We start from the raw sequence: 13,511 nt of genomic DNA, 5'->3' as shown, positions 1-13,511 counted from the left end.
GCCGGATTTGAACTCATGAAGCTGAGTCTTCCTGATTCCAAGCCTAGTGCTCTATCTACTGCACCATGTATCTATGTTAGTTGTCTATATAACTATATTTATGTTAGTTATCTGTATAACTTTGTTATCAGAGATATGCAACACAGACATTTTTTCCTAGTTGACTTCTTCCCTTTTTAGTTGCCTTGGTTTTGTTTGTGCAAAAACATTTCAATTTCATGTGTGATAGCGGCTTCACCAGTCCTGGCCTTTAAGGAGGATGCAGTTCACGTGATCTTCATGTGAACTTTGGTGTAGGCTTAAGTATCATGCCTGCTTTCTGGGCCACTAACCACAAGGTGAAGAAAGCACTCTTTTGATTAGCTGCTGAACTGGAACTCACCTCTTGGCCAGAAAGAGGCCTGGCTGTAATTAAGGGAAGACGTGTTTTAAGTCCCCAGGCCCTAATCTACACACCTGGGTCCACATGTGGCCATGAACGTGAGCTTCTGTTTTTTGCCTCTGTGTGTTTACTTTCTCCTGTTTTGAGGTGAGAGAATATTTGAAATAATGGGCTATGAAATACTGGAAGAGTGAACCTACAAGTCTGGTGAAAGGAGTGTAGGACAGAATTTGTTACCAGGTGAGGCATCAGCAGGAGTCAAGCCAGCTTGGATGCCAAATTCAGAAATGAACTTGGTGGGGCAATGCTCATAGCAGCTATTTTAGGTAGAGCCCACCCCTCCCAAGGACTGAGGTGGCAAAGGTGAAAGTATGCCCTTGGCTCTAGGGGGAAGTGCCCTGTACATTCTCATAAAATATCCCTTTGTCAAAGGACTACTAAATGGTTAAATGATATTAGGTCATGAATCGATGATATTTAACATTGGAGAGAACACACCAGGATCGGGGCTCGAGCTGATGCCATTATGAAAAAACCACCCCATTGCCTCTCAAGAGCTTCCTTAGAACCCTGAGTGGGGACCCATCTCATTAGTGTCAGTGGAAACTGAGAGAAGGATCCCCAGAGTTGATAAAGCTTACATACATGGAGCTTTAATTTTTCAGAGACTTAGATACCCCATCATCTAAAGTCATGTACCATCATCAGAAGAATACTGAAATTAAAAAAGATGGTCCTTTACTTTATGGAGGGACTTAGAGTCAGTGAAAGTGCTAAGCCATTATTTGGAAACTGGCAAAGGCAATTGGGTCCATTGTCATCTTTTCAATTTTAAGTCTGTCTCATTGTCCTTGTGCCATTATATTCAAAGTATATGTACTAATGGTCAAGCTCCAGTTGGGTTGTCCACCCAATACACATTAGACATATATACATGGACAATAGGTATTCCTCATCCACTTAGTGTTTCCTGTGTGCATAGTTAAGACAAACTCAATCTCATGTTCTTGGAATTGATTTAATTAGGACAATTTCATCTGCAAGTAGGAGCATCTACAGGACCTCACTATCTATCTATATCTTTCTTCCATTGGGACTGTGTTGGATAATCTCCATGATGGTGGCAGGTACCTTTGGTGAGCATACCTGCGCCTCTCATGATATTGATAATCAGAGGATTAAACCAAATTATCTCTGTTGTCAGATCTCTGAAGGAATCTGGTATAATGTTGGCATATCCATGGGAGACAACTTATTGGAGAACCTTCAAGGGGATGTTTTGTCCTACTGAATCAAGTGCTTTTGCAAAAATAGTCCAGAAGCATTGAGACACAGTGGGATGTGGTACCCTCTGTGCCTTTCATAAAAATATGGTCTGCTGCAGGATTTTTTCACCAAAATTGGCCTGTTTCTCAAGCCTTGCATCATGGTTGCCTTTGATATATGTGAAGATTATCCTCGAAAATTTTATAGACATGGAAAACTAGGCATGGGGGTCCAAAGTTAGAAGCATTTGCTTGGCTGTCTTTTTTGGAAATACTGTGTAAATGTTGGATATTATCGTTATCTGTGTCAGCAGTTATCTGTCCCACCACTAGACAGCCTAGCAGAATGCCTTGCACATAGTAGGTGCTTGATAAATGGAATAGAATGGAATCTCAACTATCTCCCTCTCTACCCCTTCAGTGCCCAGTGCATTGTTTTGTATACAGTAAGTGCTTAATAACAGTTGAACAATGAGGAACCACTGATGGATCCTGGACAAGGGGTTACATGACTAAAGGGATATTAACCTGGTGGTCATGTGTCCCATGAACTAGAAGGAGAGGATGCTGGTGGCAGAGACCGGCTGGGAGTGGTTGGAAGGAGGGGAGAGTGGAGGGATGGAGGGGCGCAGGAGGCTGGGAGGGGTACCTTGGAGCAGACGCGGGCATTCTCTAGCAGCACGCGGGTCCAGACAGCGGGATGCCGAGCCACGAACCTCCAGTCCTTGCAGACCTCAGCAGCGTGCAAGAGGGTACGGGTGTCCAGGTAGGTGAAGATGCAGAAGAGGGCTGCCCGCATCTTCAGAATCTCCGGGCTGATGACTTCGTTGGAGCGTGAGGGGCTACCACCATCAGCCTGCCGGCCCCGCCCGCTGCCCCCCTCTGAGCGGGCTGGAGGACCTAACACAGTGTCAGCGGGGTGCACGGTGGGGAAACTGAGGCATGGGGTAGGGGAGGAGAAGGCAAGGGAGGGAGTGGTGGGGAGCTGGGCAGGAACAGGAGGGGCATGTCAGGTATTGGGGGAGGAAGGGGCTGGGCCACGGACACCCCTGGAGAGCATGGCTAGTGTGCTGGGGAGGAGGTAGAGGGAGGAAATGCTGCTCTCTATATAGACTTTAACAAGAGGCAGGGGTGGGGAGAAAGGAACACAAAGGGCCAAGAGCTATTCAGCCAAAGGGCTGAATTCTTCATTTCCTGCTGATTTTGGAACTTAAATTACTTTGGCAGAAGCATAGGTTCTGTTCCTGACTTTCTCATTGGCCTGGGTAAATCACTGTGCCTTTCTGGGCCTCAATTTCCCCCTTCTGTAAAATGGGAACAGTCATCTCACTCCCACGTGATGAGCTGAGACAAATGCAGACGTGTGAGTTTTCCCTCCTCTCTGGGTGGGGAAGGGCCTAGAAGGGCCTCAGAGGCTGTCCGGTGCAACCCCCTTGATGAGGAAACTGAGGCCCAGGCAATCGAAGTGATCTGCTCATGGCCACGTAAGCAGTAAGTGTCAGAGGTGGGATATGAACTCGGGCCTCAGACTCGAGAGCCAGGGAGGGCTCTTTCCACTAGGCCCTAGATTACAGGGAGTGAAAGGGTCACTGAGGGGCAGGAGAAGGAAAGAAACAAGGCTTTGGCCGGCGACTCCCTGTCTGTCCCCTCCCAAACCACCGCGATCAAGGGCCTGGGCACTCACCGGACAGACGGCAGCTGCTGAGGGCTCGGGGTGGCGTGGGTCCAGAGGCCGAGGCTTCGGAGGGCCCTTCGGCCTCAGACTCGGTGGTGCGGGAGCCCACATCGGAGACATCGCCCTCCTCGCCCTCCGTGCTATGCCGGCGAGGCCTCCGCTGCCAATTCTGGATGGCCTGACGCCTCAGGGCCTGAGCTCCGGGGCACCTGGGGCCTCTCCAAGCCCCCTCCGCCCTCAGCCCGGGCCCCTGGTCCTCCAGCCCCACTGTCCCCAATGGCTGCCTCTTCTGAGGGGTAGGGGTCTGCCGTGTCACTGTCGTAGCAGCCGGAGCTCTGAGACACGGCCTTCGCACGGCTGGAGGCCCTGGGTGGAGGCAGGAAAGGCCAGAGGAGGTGGCGGTGAGGAAGGGCTGGGCCAGGAAGCCCCAGTCAAGGGTGAGCCACTATTTAAACAACCTTCCCAAATTCCCCCTCCTCCAGGGAGCCTTCCCAGATTGATTAGAGAGGAGCAGACAGGTCAGTGCAGGTTCTGCCATGATGGCTGAAGAAGGGAGAGTGGAGGGTCAACAGCTCTCCCCAGGGGAATAGCTGTGTGGGGGTAGGATAGGGAAGGGGTGCTCAAGGGTGGGTGGGGAGCTGGGATCGCAAGAGCTTACCCTGTGCTGGAGGAGGAGCGGTGATTAGACACGGCGTATGTGTTGTGCATGATGGGACCTGAGTGCCGGTCCCGCTGTGGGGAGGGGGCAGAGGGTAGGATTGGGAGGTACAGGGACAAGACATAGAGGAGAAAAGAGGGGAGTATGATAGGGAAGGGGAAGGAGAAGAATAAGAGAGAAGACAAGACAAGGAAAAAGGAAGAGAGGTGGGAGATCAAATGGGAGGAGGGATAGAGGAGGAGAACAGAGAAGGGGAGAGAGAGGAGATGGAGGAGAGAGGGAGAGAAGAGAGGAAGAAGAGGGAGAAGAGGAGGGAGAGGAAAGGAGAAGAAAAGAAAGGGGAGAAAGGAGAGAGGGAGGAGAGGGGGAGAGAGGGGAGGGAGAAGAGGGAGAGGGGGAGGGAAGAGAGGAGGGAGAGAGGGAAGGGAGGAGAGGAGGGAGAGAGGGGAGGGAGGAGAGGAGGGAGAAGAGGAGAGAGGGAAGAAAGGAGAGAAGAAATAGGAGAAAAGAGATGAGGAAGAAAGGAGAGAAAAGGGGAATTGACAGGAATGGGAAGAAAAATAGAGAAGGAAAGAGTGAGAGATAAGAGAAGAATGAAGAGAAAGGGAAGGATTGAGAAGGTACAAGGAGGGAATGGTAGAGAAGAACAGAAGGGCAAAGTGGGAGAGGGAAAGAGGAGGAAGACAGACACACAGACCCAGAGAGAGCTCCATGAAATCCTCCCGTGTCATTGGCCCATCCATGTCCATGCACCTCCCCCCTACCCCTTCACGCTCCCCTTCTTTTTCCCCCTCCCACTTCCCCAGGTCATCCCTGACTGTCCTGAGCCCTGGAAGGTTGAGGGGGGCCTTGCTCTGTCTCATCCTTGAAGAACAAAGGACCCCAGAGATGGGGACCCCAGTCCAGACTGATTCTTCTGGTGCCAGCTCTTGGCCTGGGCCAGGGCCAGGTCCCGGAAGGACCTTCAGCTTCCCCTTCATGGCCCACGTGGGCCTGGTCCACTTATCCTGGGAGAGGTTCCAACTACAGGGAGACACTACTGGGTCCAGGGAGACTGATGGGAGATGCATCCCTGGGACAGCGGCCAATCCCTCCAAGAAAGGGGAGGTCCAAGAAGGAGGCCTGCAGGCCCCTCCCCCTTGCCTGCTGAAAGAAGGCAGAGTGAGGGGGAAAGAAACCTGGACTGTCAGCAGATGTGGATTCAGATTCAGCCTTGGCTCTAAACCTTACTAGCTCTGACATTAATTAGCTATGGCCCATTTGTGTAAACCTGTATGACTGTGGGCCAGTCACTTCACTTCCTGGGCATCAGTTTCCCCATCTGTAAAAAGAGGGGCTGGACTGGTGAGGTCCCTTACAGCTCTGGCTGCTCATGGTCCCTGCAGATGACAGCTGGGACTCGACTCCAGAGCTCCCCCAGACTCCCCAGGCCCAGCAGCACCATTGCTCCCCCAACACATACTTTCAGAACCTCTGCTGATCTGTGGCGGTGGGCCCAGCCCTCTGTGCTAGTTGCTGTGGCCCCCTGAGGATGCCCCTCTGCTCTCAGCTTGGTTGTGCTCAGGAACAGCCCCAAGGCCCATTGCTGGGGCTGCCCTGAAGCCTTTCCAGGCTGGCAGGACCTTCGCCACCCAAGGAGGCACTGGAGGTGACAGCCAGTGATGGGAGGAAGATGCCAGCCTCCCATCAGGGCTGTGGGAGAAGTTATCAGCTACAAAGTGATGCAGAAATGCTACACCTGCCGGAGGGGTGGTGTGCATGATGGCTACGGAGCTGGCCTCAGAGCCAGGAAGACCTGGGTTCAAGACCTGCCCGTGATACACATTGGCTGTGTGACCCTGGGCAAGTCACTTAACCTCTCTCCTAGCCTCAGTTTCCTCAGTTGTAAAATGGAGATAAGCCTTAAAACACTATAAAAACACTAGCTAGTAATATTTTGTTTCTTCCTTCCCTTGGGGACCCTGGTATTTTAGAAGTCAAGAGGATAATAGTTAGCCCAATATTTAAGCTTAAATGGTGAAATCCCAGGCATCATTGGATGGCTGGGGCTGGGGGGACCCTTGGGGGTGCTGGCTGGGTGCCCATTCTCGTAAGGATGGAACGGATGACAATTTACGGAATATTTCCGAAGCCTCTCCATGCCCCGTCCTGGGAGTCTGGGAGCTGGCCAGGCACTCACCATTCTGCTGGTGCCCTTGGTACCAGGCACACTGCTCCGGCCCAGGCTAGCACTGGGGGTAGTGCCACAGCTGCTGCTGATAATCTGGAGCTGCTTCTCGGCGCGGTCGGCACGGTCCAGGAGCTCCTCAATGAACTGCTGCAGGCGCACCTTGGCGTTGGCCTCCCGGGCGGCCGTCTCCTTTAGGAATTGGTCGATTTGAACCACCTCCCTGCAGGGTGAGGAAGGCGGTACGCTACTTCTGGGTCCCCTAAGGAACCTGTGACCCACGCAGGCAAGCCCCCTGACTGCTGACCCCTGGAGGCCCTGTAACCTATGACCTCAGGTATCTCCTCACTTGAGACTCCCAAGGATCCTCCTTACCTGTGATCCCTGGTAATCTCCTCACCCCTGGAGGGGACCCTCAGCTATGGCCTCTATGGGCCTTGTCATCTGAGACTCTCTTTACCCGTGACCCGTGAGGGTCCTTTTCCCTAAGATCACCGGCTACCCCGGCCAGCACCCTGCAAAGTACTGTGTTCAGTTCTAAGTGCCACAGCTTAGGAAAGGCGTCTATAATCTACAGAGAGTCCAGAGGAGGATGGCCAGGAGCGGCGGGTGGAAACTGCAAAGAAGCCAGTTTCTCTGAGCTTGATGTCAGGAAAAGCTTCCCTACTCCCAGATGGGATGGGCAGCCTTAGCAGTGGAGGGGGTCCCTCCTCCTTAGAGATCTTCCAGAAGAGGGTGCATAACCACTTGTCAGGTGTGTTAGCGGGGGGATTCCCTCAAGGTCACTTCTACCCTCAGATTCTGTGACCCCTAAGGACACCCTCACCTTGGGTCTCCCACCCCCCAGCCCAAGCCCCCTGCATGTCTCAGACCTCAGGAAATCCTTGGGGGTCACAGGTGAGGTTAGCACACCTCCTCCCCACACTGCTCCTGGCTCCACCCTCTGGGGTCCCTTCACTCAATGCTTGATGGCTAAGGGAAGGCAGTGAGTGTGTCCCTCTGCCCTTTCTGAGTCTTCCCTCCATACCACACATCCCTCTTTCCTTCCATTGGCCTTCAGGTGAGTTCCTGGCCTCAGGGGCATGGGCTGTCTTGGTTCCACTCCTCTGGACACCCTAGCTTATCAACCTCCTTTCTAAATATGGCGCCCAACTACTCCAGATGTGTTCTGACCAGAGCATCGGTCACCTTGGTCCTATAAGCCATTCTTTTCTTGACACAGCCTGAAATTGAAGCACCCCATCCCCCAGTGGCTTTCAGACAAACTCCTATGTAACCCATTTCTCCCCCATGTTGCACTTGAGAAATCAGTTTCTTTAACCCTGGGGCAAGTCTTGCTATTCAGTCCAGGCCAGGGATTTCTCCCTGCCAAGGAAACTCTATGACAACATGTGGCCTTATGGGCACTGTCTGGCACTTCGAGAGCACGAGGAACTTGCTCAACATCGCAGCCCGAATGTACCAGAGCCAGGATTTGAACACAGCTCTCTTTCCAGAACATCACCTATGCTTTCTCAACTCCCATGCTCTGTAAGAGGCCTGCTTAACGCCTTCTCCATCTGTGCCGTTTATGTCTTGTAGGCACCTGGAGATGGGCACGTTGTCTGTTCTCACTGGACTGGGAGGTCCGCGGGGGCATGGACTGTTTTTGCCTTTCTTTGCACCCCCAGCCTTAGCACAGTGCCCAGCACACAGCAGGCACTCATGAATGCTTGTCCATGGGCAGACTCGTCCGTCTCATTAGCTCCAGCCCCATTCTGAGCCCCGCCACATCTCTGAGGAGGCATGGCGCCCGTGCAGTCACCCAGACACACACATGCACGCTGTCGGCCACGCGCTCTAGAGCGCTCGAGGCAGGGCTCACTCACTGCTGCTTCCTGGTCAGCTCCTGCTCCTTGCGCACCAGGTCCTGCTTCAGGGAGGCCAGCAGCTCCACACTGACGTCCACCTGGCGGGAGAGCTCCGTGGCCCGCTCTTCCAGCTCCTCCTTTTCCCGGCCAAGCCGGGCACTCTCCTGCCTGGCCTTCTCCAGCTCCGCTGCCTTCCTCTCCAGCTCTGCCTGCAGCCGGCCCACCTGCCCCGCGATCTTCTGCTCCACCTCTTCACTCAGACGTTCTAATCGCTTGTCCACTTCCAGTTTCTCTAGGGCCCGGATCTTTAGCCGAGCCAGGCCTTCTTCATAGGCCATGTCAGCTGGGGATGGAGAGGCTGGGGAGGCCGAGGCTTGGCTGGGGCCAGGGGGGCCAGAGCCGGGGGGTGGTGTGGATGATGCTGAAGAGGCTACCGATTTCCGGGCAAACAGCTCACCCAGTGGGATCTCGATCTCCCGCAGGGCATAGCGGGTTGTGGTGGGCACGAGGCTAGGCTCACCCAGGTCTTCACAGGAGACTCCTGCAGGGACCAGGTCTCCTGGGAATCGAGCGAGAGGGGGGTGGTGGTGGTGGTGGTGCAGGTGGTGGGCAGTCTGGGCCGGAGGTCCCACCCCCTGCTCTTTGCCTTGGAAGGATGTGCTCTCAAAGACATCCCGGCGGGCACCAGGCACAGCCAACATGGCGGTGGGGTCAGGTGCCAGAGGGAAGACGGCAGCGGCGGCGGCGGCGGCTGCGTCACAGATACTGTTGGTCTTAGAGAGGATGTAGAGGGTCTCGTAGGTGTGACTGTACTCCAGGTGAGCTCGAAGGGAGGACAGACTCCGGAAACGCTTGTGCTCCCCGCAACGGGGGCAGCGATAAGGCAGGTCTAGAGAGGCCATGACCTTGACCCTCCCAAGGGGAGCCCCTCTGCCCAGCAGCCCCGCCCCGTCAGCCCCAGGGGCGGGGCTGGCTCAGGGCAAGGTCATGGCTGGTTGCTGGGGAGCCCTACCAGGAAGGGCCAGGCAGGTGCAGGGCATCAGGCCAGCCGGGGGGAGATGCTGGAAGAGAGGAGACCAGGATTAGCAGAGTTCGTGTTTCCCCCTTTCTCCCTCCCCTTCTAAACAGGGCTGATGGAGGCACAAGGCTCCTGCCTGACACTTCCTCTGTGAAGCAGTTCTTGCCCACCTCAACCTGAAGTGAACTCTCCCTTCAAAGGAAGGAGAGAAATGCAGAGGGTGAGGGGGGTTCTATGCGAGGTGCCCCCCTCTGGGAAATCAGGGGCTCCCCCATCCCCCTGCTCCAGGAAGATCCAACCTGGGGATTCCCCCTGGGACTGTCCCTAGGAATGAGCTGGGCCCTGCAGGCTCCTTCCCAAGGGGAGAAACCAGCCACGCTCTGGGCCCCTAGACAATGGAGGAGGCTCCACAGCCCGGGCTCCTGCGGATAGGGCCCAATAAACTCCTAGCTGGCCAGCCGCTCTGTCCACACAGCAGATGTTGACATTGGTAGAGGCCTTTAAAGGCTGCCAAACACTTTCTGCAGAGTACCTCACAATAGCCTTGTTAAGGCCGGTGCCATTATTATTCCCATTTTACAGATGAGGAAGCCGGCTGAGAGATAGTGACTTGTCTGAGGTCATGTTGCTAGGAAGTATCTGAGGTGGGCTTTGAACCCAGCTCTTCCTGCCTCCAGGACCAGTACTTCAGTGCTGATGCCAAGGATTTTGAGTTCCTAAGAGATGGAGGAGACCTTTGTGGTCATTGAGTCCCTCATCAACTCCCTCATTTTACAATTGAGGAAACTGAGGCCCAGAAGTTAGAGCCAAAATGATGTGTCCAAGACCACAAATGAAGTAAAGGGCAGAACCAGGACTGGAACCTCAGCCCTCTAACTCCAAATCTAGGTCTCCTTCCACATCTGCATCCCACTGTTCCACCTTGAAGTTTATGGAAACCCTTTTCTTCCCACTAAGGGCTTCTCTTCCCCCACCCCCCAGGGGAGTCACAGCCTAAGCATGGGAGCCCAGGATGTCCTCCCTGGGCTCCTGAAGGGAACATGCCAAGATCCCCCTCTCCCCTCAGCCTCTAGCATACGGGGCTGTACCTCCCCTGCCCCAAACCCTCAAAGCACCCGCTTCCACCCTCAGCATCCTCCCCATCCTCTCCTACCTCTGTCCTTCCTCTGCCCTCCTGCCTCCTTGCCCATACAGGGGGAAGTCTCTGCACCACTGTGGTCGAGAATAGCTTCCTCTCTGCGCTACTCCCTACCCTGCAGTCTGGCTTCCTCAGCCCGCTCTTTCCAAGGTCATTCACCAACCATCTCCTTATCCAAGGGCCCTTTCTCAGTCTTCATCACCTGCCCCTCTGTGGCATCGGTCTGCTGTGGCTGCCAACCAGCGCCTCCTTACTGACATTCTCTCCTCCTCTGGCTACAATGTCCTGGTTCTTCTCCGAGCTCTCTGACTAAGCCTTCTCTGCCTCCTTCATCAGCTCCTCTCTCTCTCATCCCCTATCCATATGGAATTACTGAGGTTTCTTCGGAGGGATGATCTCTAAGGTCCTTTCCCTTCTTCAGTGTTAGGATGCTGTGCCAAGATGGAAATGCAACATGTGCCACACACACACCCACACCCACACCCACATATACCCTGTATATGTACATACATATGTATGCATTATATTATGTATAATTACATGTAATATTATCTAATTATGTATTATATACTATAGAGACATGGTAGTACAAACATTTAACTGTTGTGTAAGGATCAGTCATTATTGTTAACATCTCCTCTCTTAAAGTTCCAGCCTCCATACAGATGACTCCCATCTCCCTCATCTCTAGGCCCACATTCCTGAATATTTTATGCCCCAGATTGAAAATGCCCCCCAGAAATATCTAAAACCAAACTCTTCCTCAGGGAGTAGTACTGAGTCAAGGTGGAAACAGTGCTGACCAGGAGTCAAAGACCTCAGTTCTAGGCCACACTTCCTTTACTGTGAGGCTGCGTAACCTTGGGAAGTGTATCGACCTGTCTGGGCCTCAGTTTCCCCCTTGACACAATGGAGAGTCTGAATTAAAATGACAGCTGAGGTTCCTCTGAACAATAAAAGTTGGGTTTTCTGAAGGTCTCTCCCCTTCCCAAACAAATCCCTCTTGCTGACTTCCTACACAAATAAACAACCAGCTAAACAAATAAATAAAATATAAGACAAAAGGGTGAGGCGGATTTGAGAAGCAGGTGAGTGTTCTATGCTTAATGTGCACCAGGTGGTGGGGACACAAACGCAAAAACACGAGCTCCTCTGGGAGGGGAGATATTCCCGGCAGAGTCAACGCAGGATACAGATTTCAAAAATACACAGTGATGGGGGTGGGGGCTGGGGCGGGGAGGGGCACAAATAACTGGCCTAATCAGGCCCTGGCCCTCCAGGGGGCTGGCAGCTGAACTGAGCCCTGAAGGGATGGCCTCGGGTTTCCTTGAATGGCTGTGATGTGGGAATGCATTCTAGGCACTGGGGACAGCGGGGACAACATCCTCCACAGAATCAACACCTTCAGGGAGGGAGGACTCAGTAACTCTGCCAGTTCTATTGCTGGACAGCAGGAAATGGTGAGAAAGCTCTTTTCTTCCAAGGAGTTCACATCCAGCTTCCGGCGACTCCTACCCACTGCTCTAATCCTGCCCTATGGGGCCACAGAGAACAGATCTGCCCGGACTCTAACAAGGGTCTCCTTCCAGGTCTCCCTGACATCACCCTCTGTCCCCCCTCCACTCCATCCTTCACCTTGCTCTGCCCAGACTCATATTTCAGTAGAAAACTGGATGGATTTGGAGTCAAAGGGGCTGAGTTCAAATCCCACTTTTGTTTTATTACACTGGGCCTCATCTTCCTCATTTGTAAAACAAAGGGAGTAGAACAGATCACCTTTTGTTCAGTCAGAACTAGCTCTTCAGGAGACCATTTTGGGGTTTTCTCGGCAAAGACACTGGAGTAGTTTGCTATTTCCTTCTCCAACTCATTTTATAGAGGAGTCTTCCTGACTCTAGGCCCAGCATGCTATCTATACACTATGGTGCCACCTAACTCCCCCTAGATGATCTGGGCCAGGGAATTCTTAGCCTTTTGGTTGTCTGGTGGAGCCCATGGACCTTTCTCAGAATAATGTTTGTAAATGCATTTAAAAAAAATGTATAGGATTACAAAGGTAACCAATTATATTGGTATTAAAAAATATTAATGTATTTTAAAAATCCCACGAATTCACCTATTCCAGCTGAAGAACACCTGACCTAGAAGGTCACTTCCAAATCTGAACCAATGAGGCTATGAGATCTGGTCACATTGCTCTCCTGGTCAACAGACTTTGGAGACATCTGTCATCTAGGGAGTGAAGTCCAGATGCCTTGGGCCCCTTGCCCCAGGAACTTTCATCTTTGATGTCCCATTTCTTTACTCATACAGCTCCTTAAGTGGGGACTGCTTTCCTCCCTCTTTTCACTTGCTAAATCAAATGAGATAATAGATGTAAAGGGCTTAGCAAATGCCTGGCACACAGTAGGTGCTTAATACAAGCTTCTTCCCTTCTCCTTCCCCTTGAAACACCCATTCTTTAAAGTCTACCTCAGATGCTACCTCCTCCAGGCAGTTTTCCCTGATTTTCCCCTGTTGGTAAGAAGGGCCTACACCAAAACCTTACAGAGCAGTCTCTTTTGTATGCCTCTGACATGCTTAGCACATCACGTCACATATTATAGTTTGGGTCTAAGCTCCCTATTAGACCAACCACTAAAGAGGCAAAGCCACATCCCATTTAAACTTTGCTCCATTCCCAGCAAGCAATTAATAAAGTGACTGTTTGTGATTTTGTATTCTTAGACCTCAGCCCGGTGCCTGCAAGGTGTTAATAAATGCTTATTGGTTGATGACTGAATGACCACATAGGGCACTCCCTAACAGCCAGGATTCAAAGGATAAATATTTAGTTTATATGAAACTGTTTGGAAACATGGCTAGTGAGGGGTGTGTGTGTGGGTGGCGGGGCACGTATACATGCACACCTGAGTCTTCTCCTTAGGTTATCTGGTTTCTTAGACAGAGCTTATTCTCACTGCGATCTCATTTGCCCCATGAAGCCCCTGCTGAAATTGGAACTTGTTAGGGAAGACAGGGAACCCCCAGACCCTGAAACACATTTGTTGTGGTCTGGCTCCCAGGTGATGCCAAGGATGTCCTCCTCTGCCTGGACTTAGGTCCTGCCATTATGAAAGTGCTCAGACATTTGAAGGAATGATCTTGCCTAGCTGGCAGCTAGGTAGTGAAGTAGACACAGACAGAGAAGACTCATTTTCATGAGTTCAAATCCGGCTGCAGACACTTACTAGCTATGTGACCCTGGACAAGTCACCTAACCCTGTTTGCCTCAGTTTCCTCACCTGTAAAGGGAATTGGAGAAGGAAATGGCAACCTGCTCCAGTATCTTTGCCAAGAAAACCTGAAATGGGGTCAG

At 52.4% G+C, this 13,511-nt stretch overlaps 1 protein-coding gene across 1 annotated transcript in view; it reads right to left on the bottom strand.

Annotated features, from left to right (window-relative positions):
- The window catches only part of FBXO41 (F-box protein 41), a 43,057-nt gene that overhangs the window by 20,646 nt on the left and 8,900 nt on the right, over positions 1-13,511 (bottom strand). The window contains 6 exon segments of the mRNA XM_021001198.2: positions 2,297-2,538; positions 3,332-3,512; positions 3,514-3,688; positions 3,981-4,054; positions 6,160-6,370; positions 8,016-9,058. Coding sequence (XP_020856857.1) covers positions 2,297-2,538; positions 3,332-3,512; positions 3,514-3,688; positions 3,981-4,054; positions 6,160-6,370; positions 8,016-8,899 — 1,767 coding nt within the window. The 5' untranslated portion in view covers positions 8,900-9,058.

The sequence above is a fragment of the Phascolarctos cinereus genome, unplaced genomic scaffold, assembly GCF_003287225.1.
Source record: "Phascolarctos cinereus isolate Bilbo 61053 unplaced genomic scaffold, phaCin_HiC Scaffold_2;HRSCAF=192, whole genome shotgun sequence".
In the NCBI taxonomy this organism is placed as follows: Eukaryota; Metazoa; Chordata; class Mammalia; order Diprotodontia; family Phascolarctidae; genus Phascolarctos; species Phascolarctos cinereus.
This window is presented reverse-complemented; position numbering and strand designations above follow the sequence as displayed.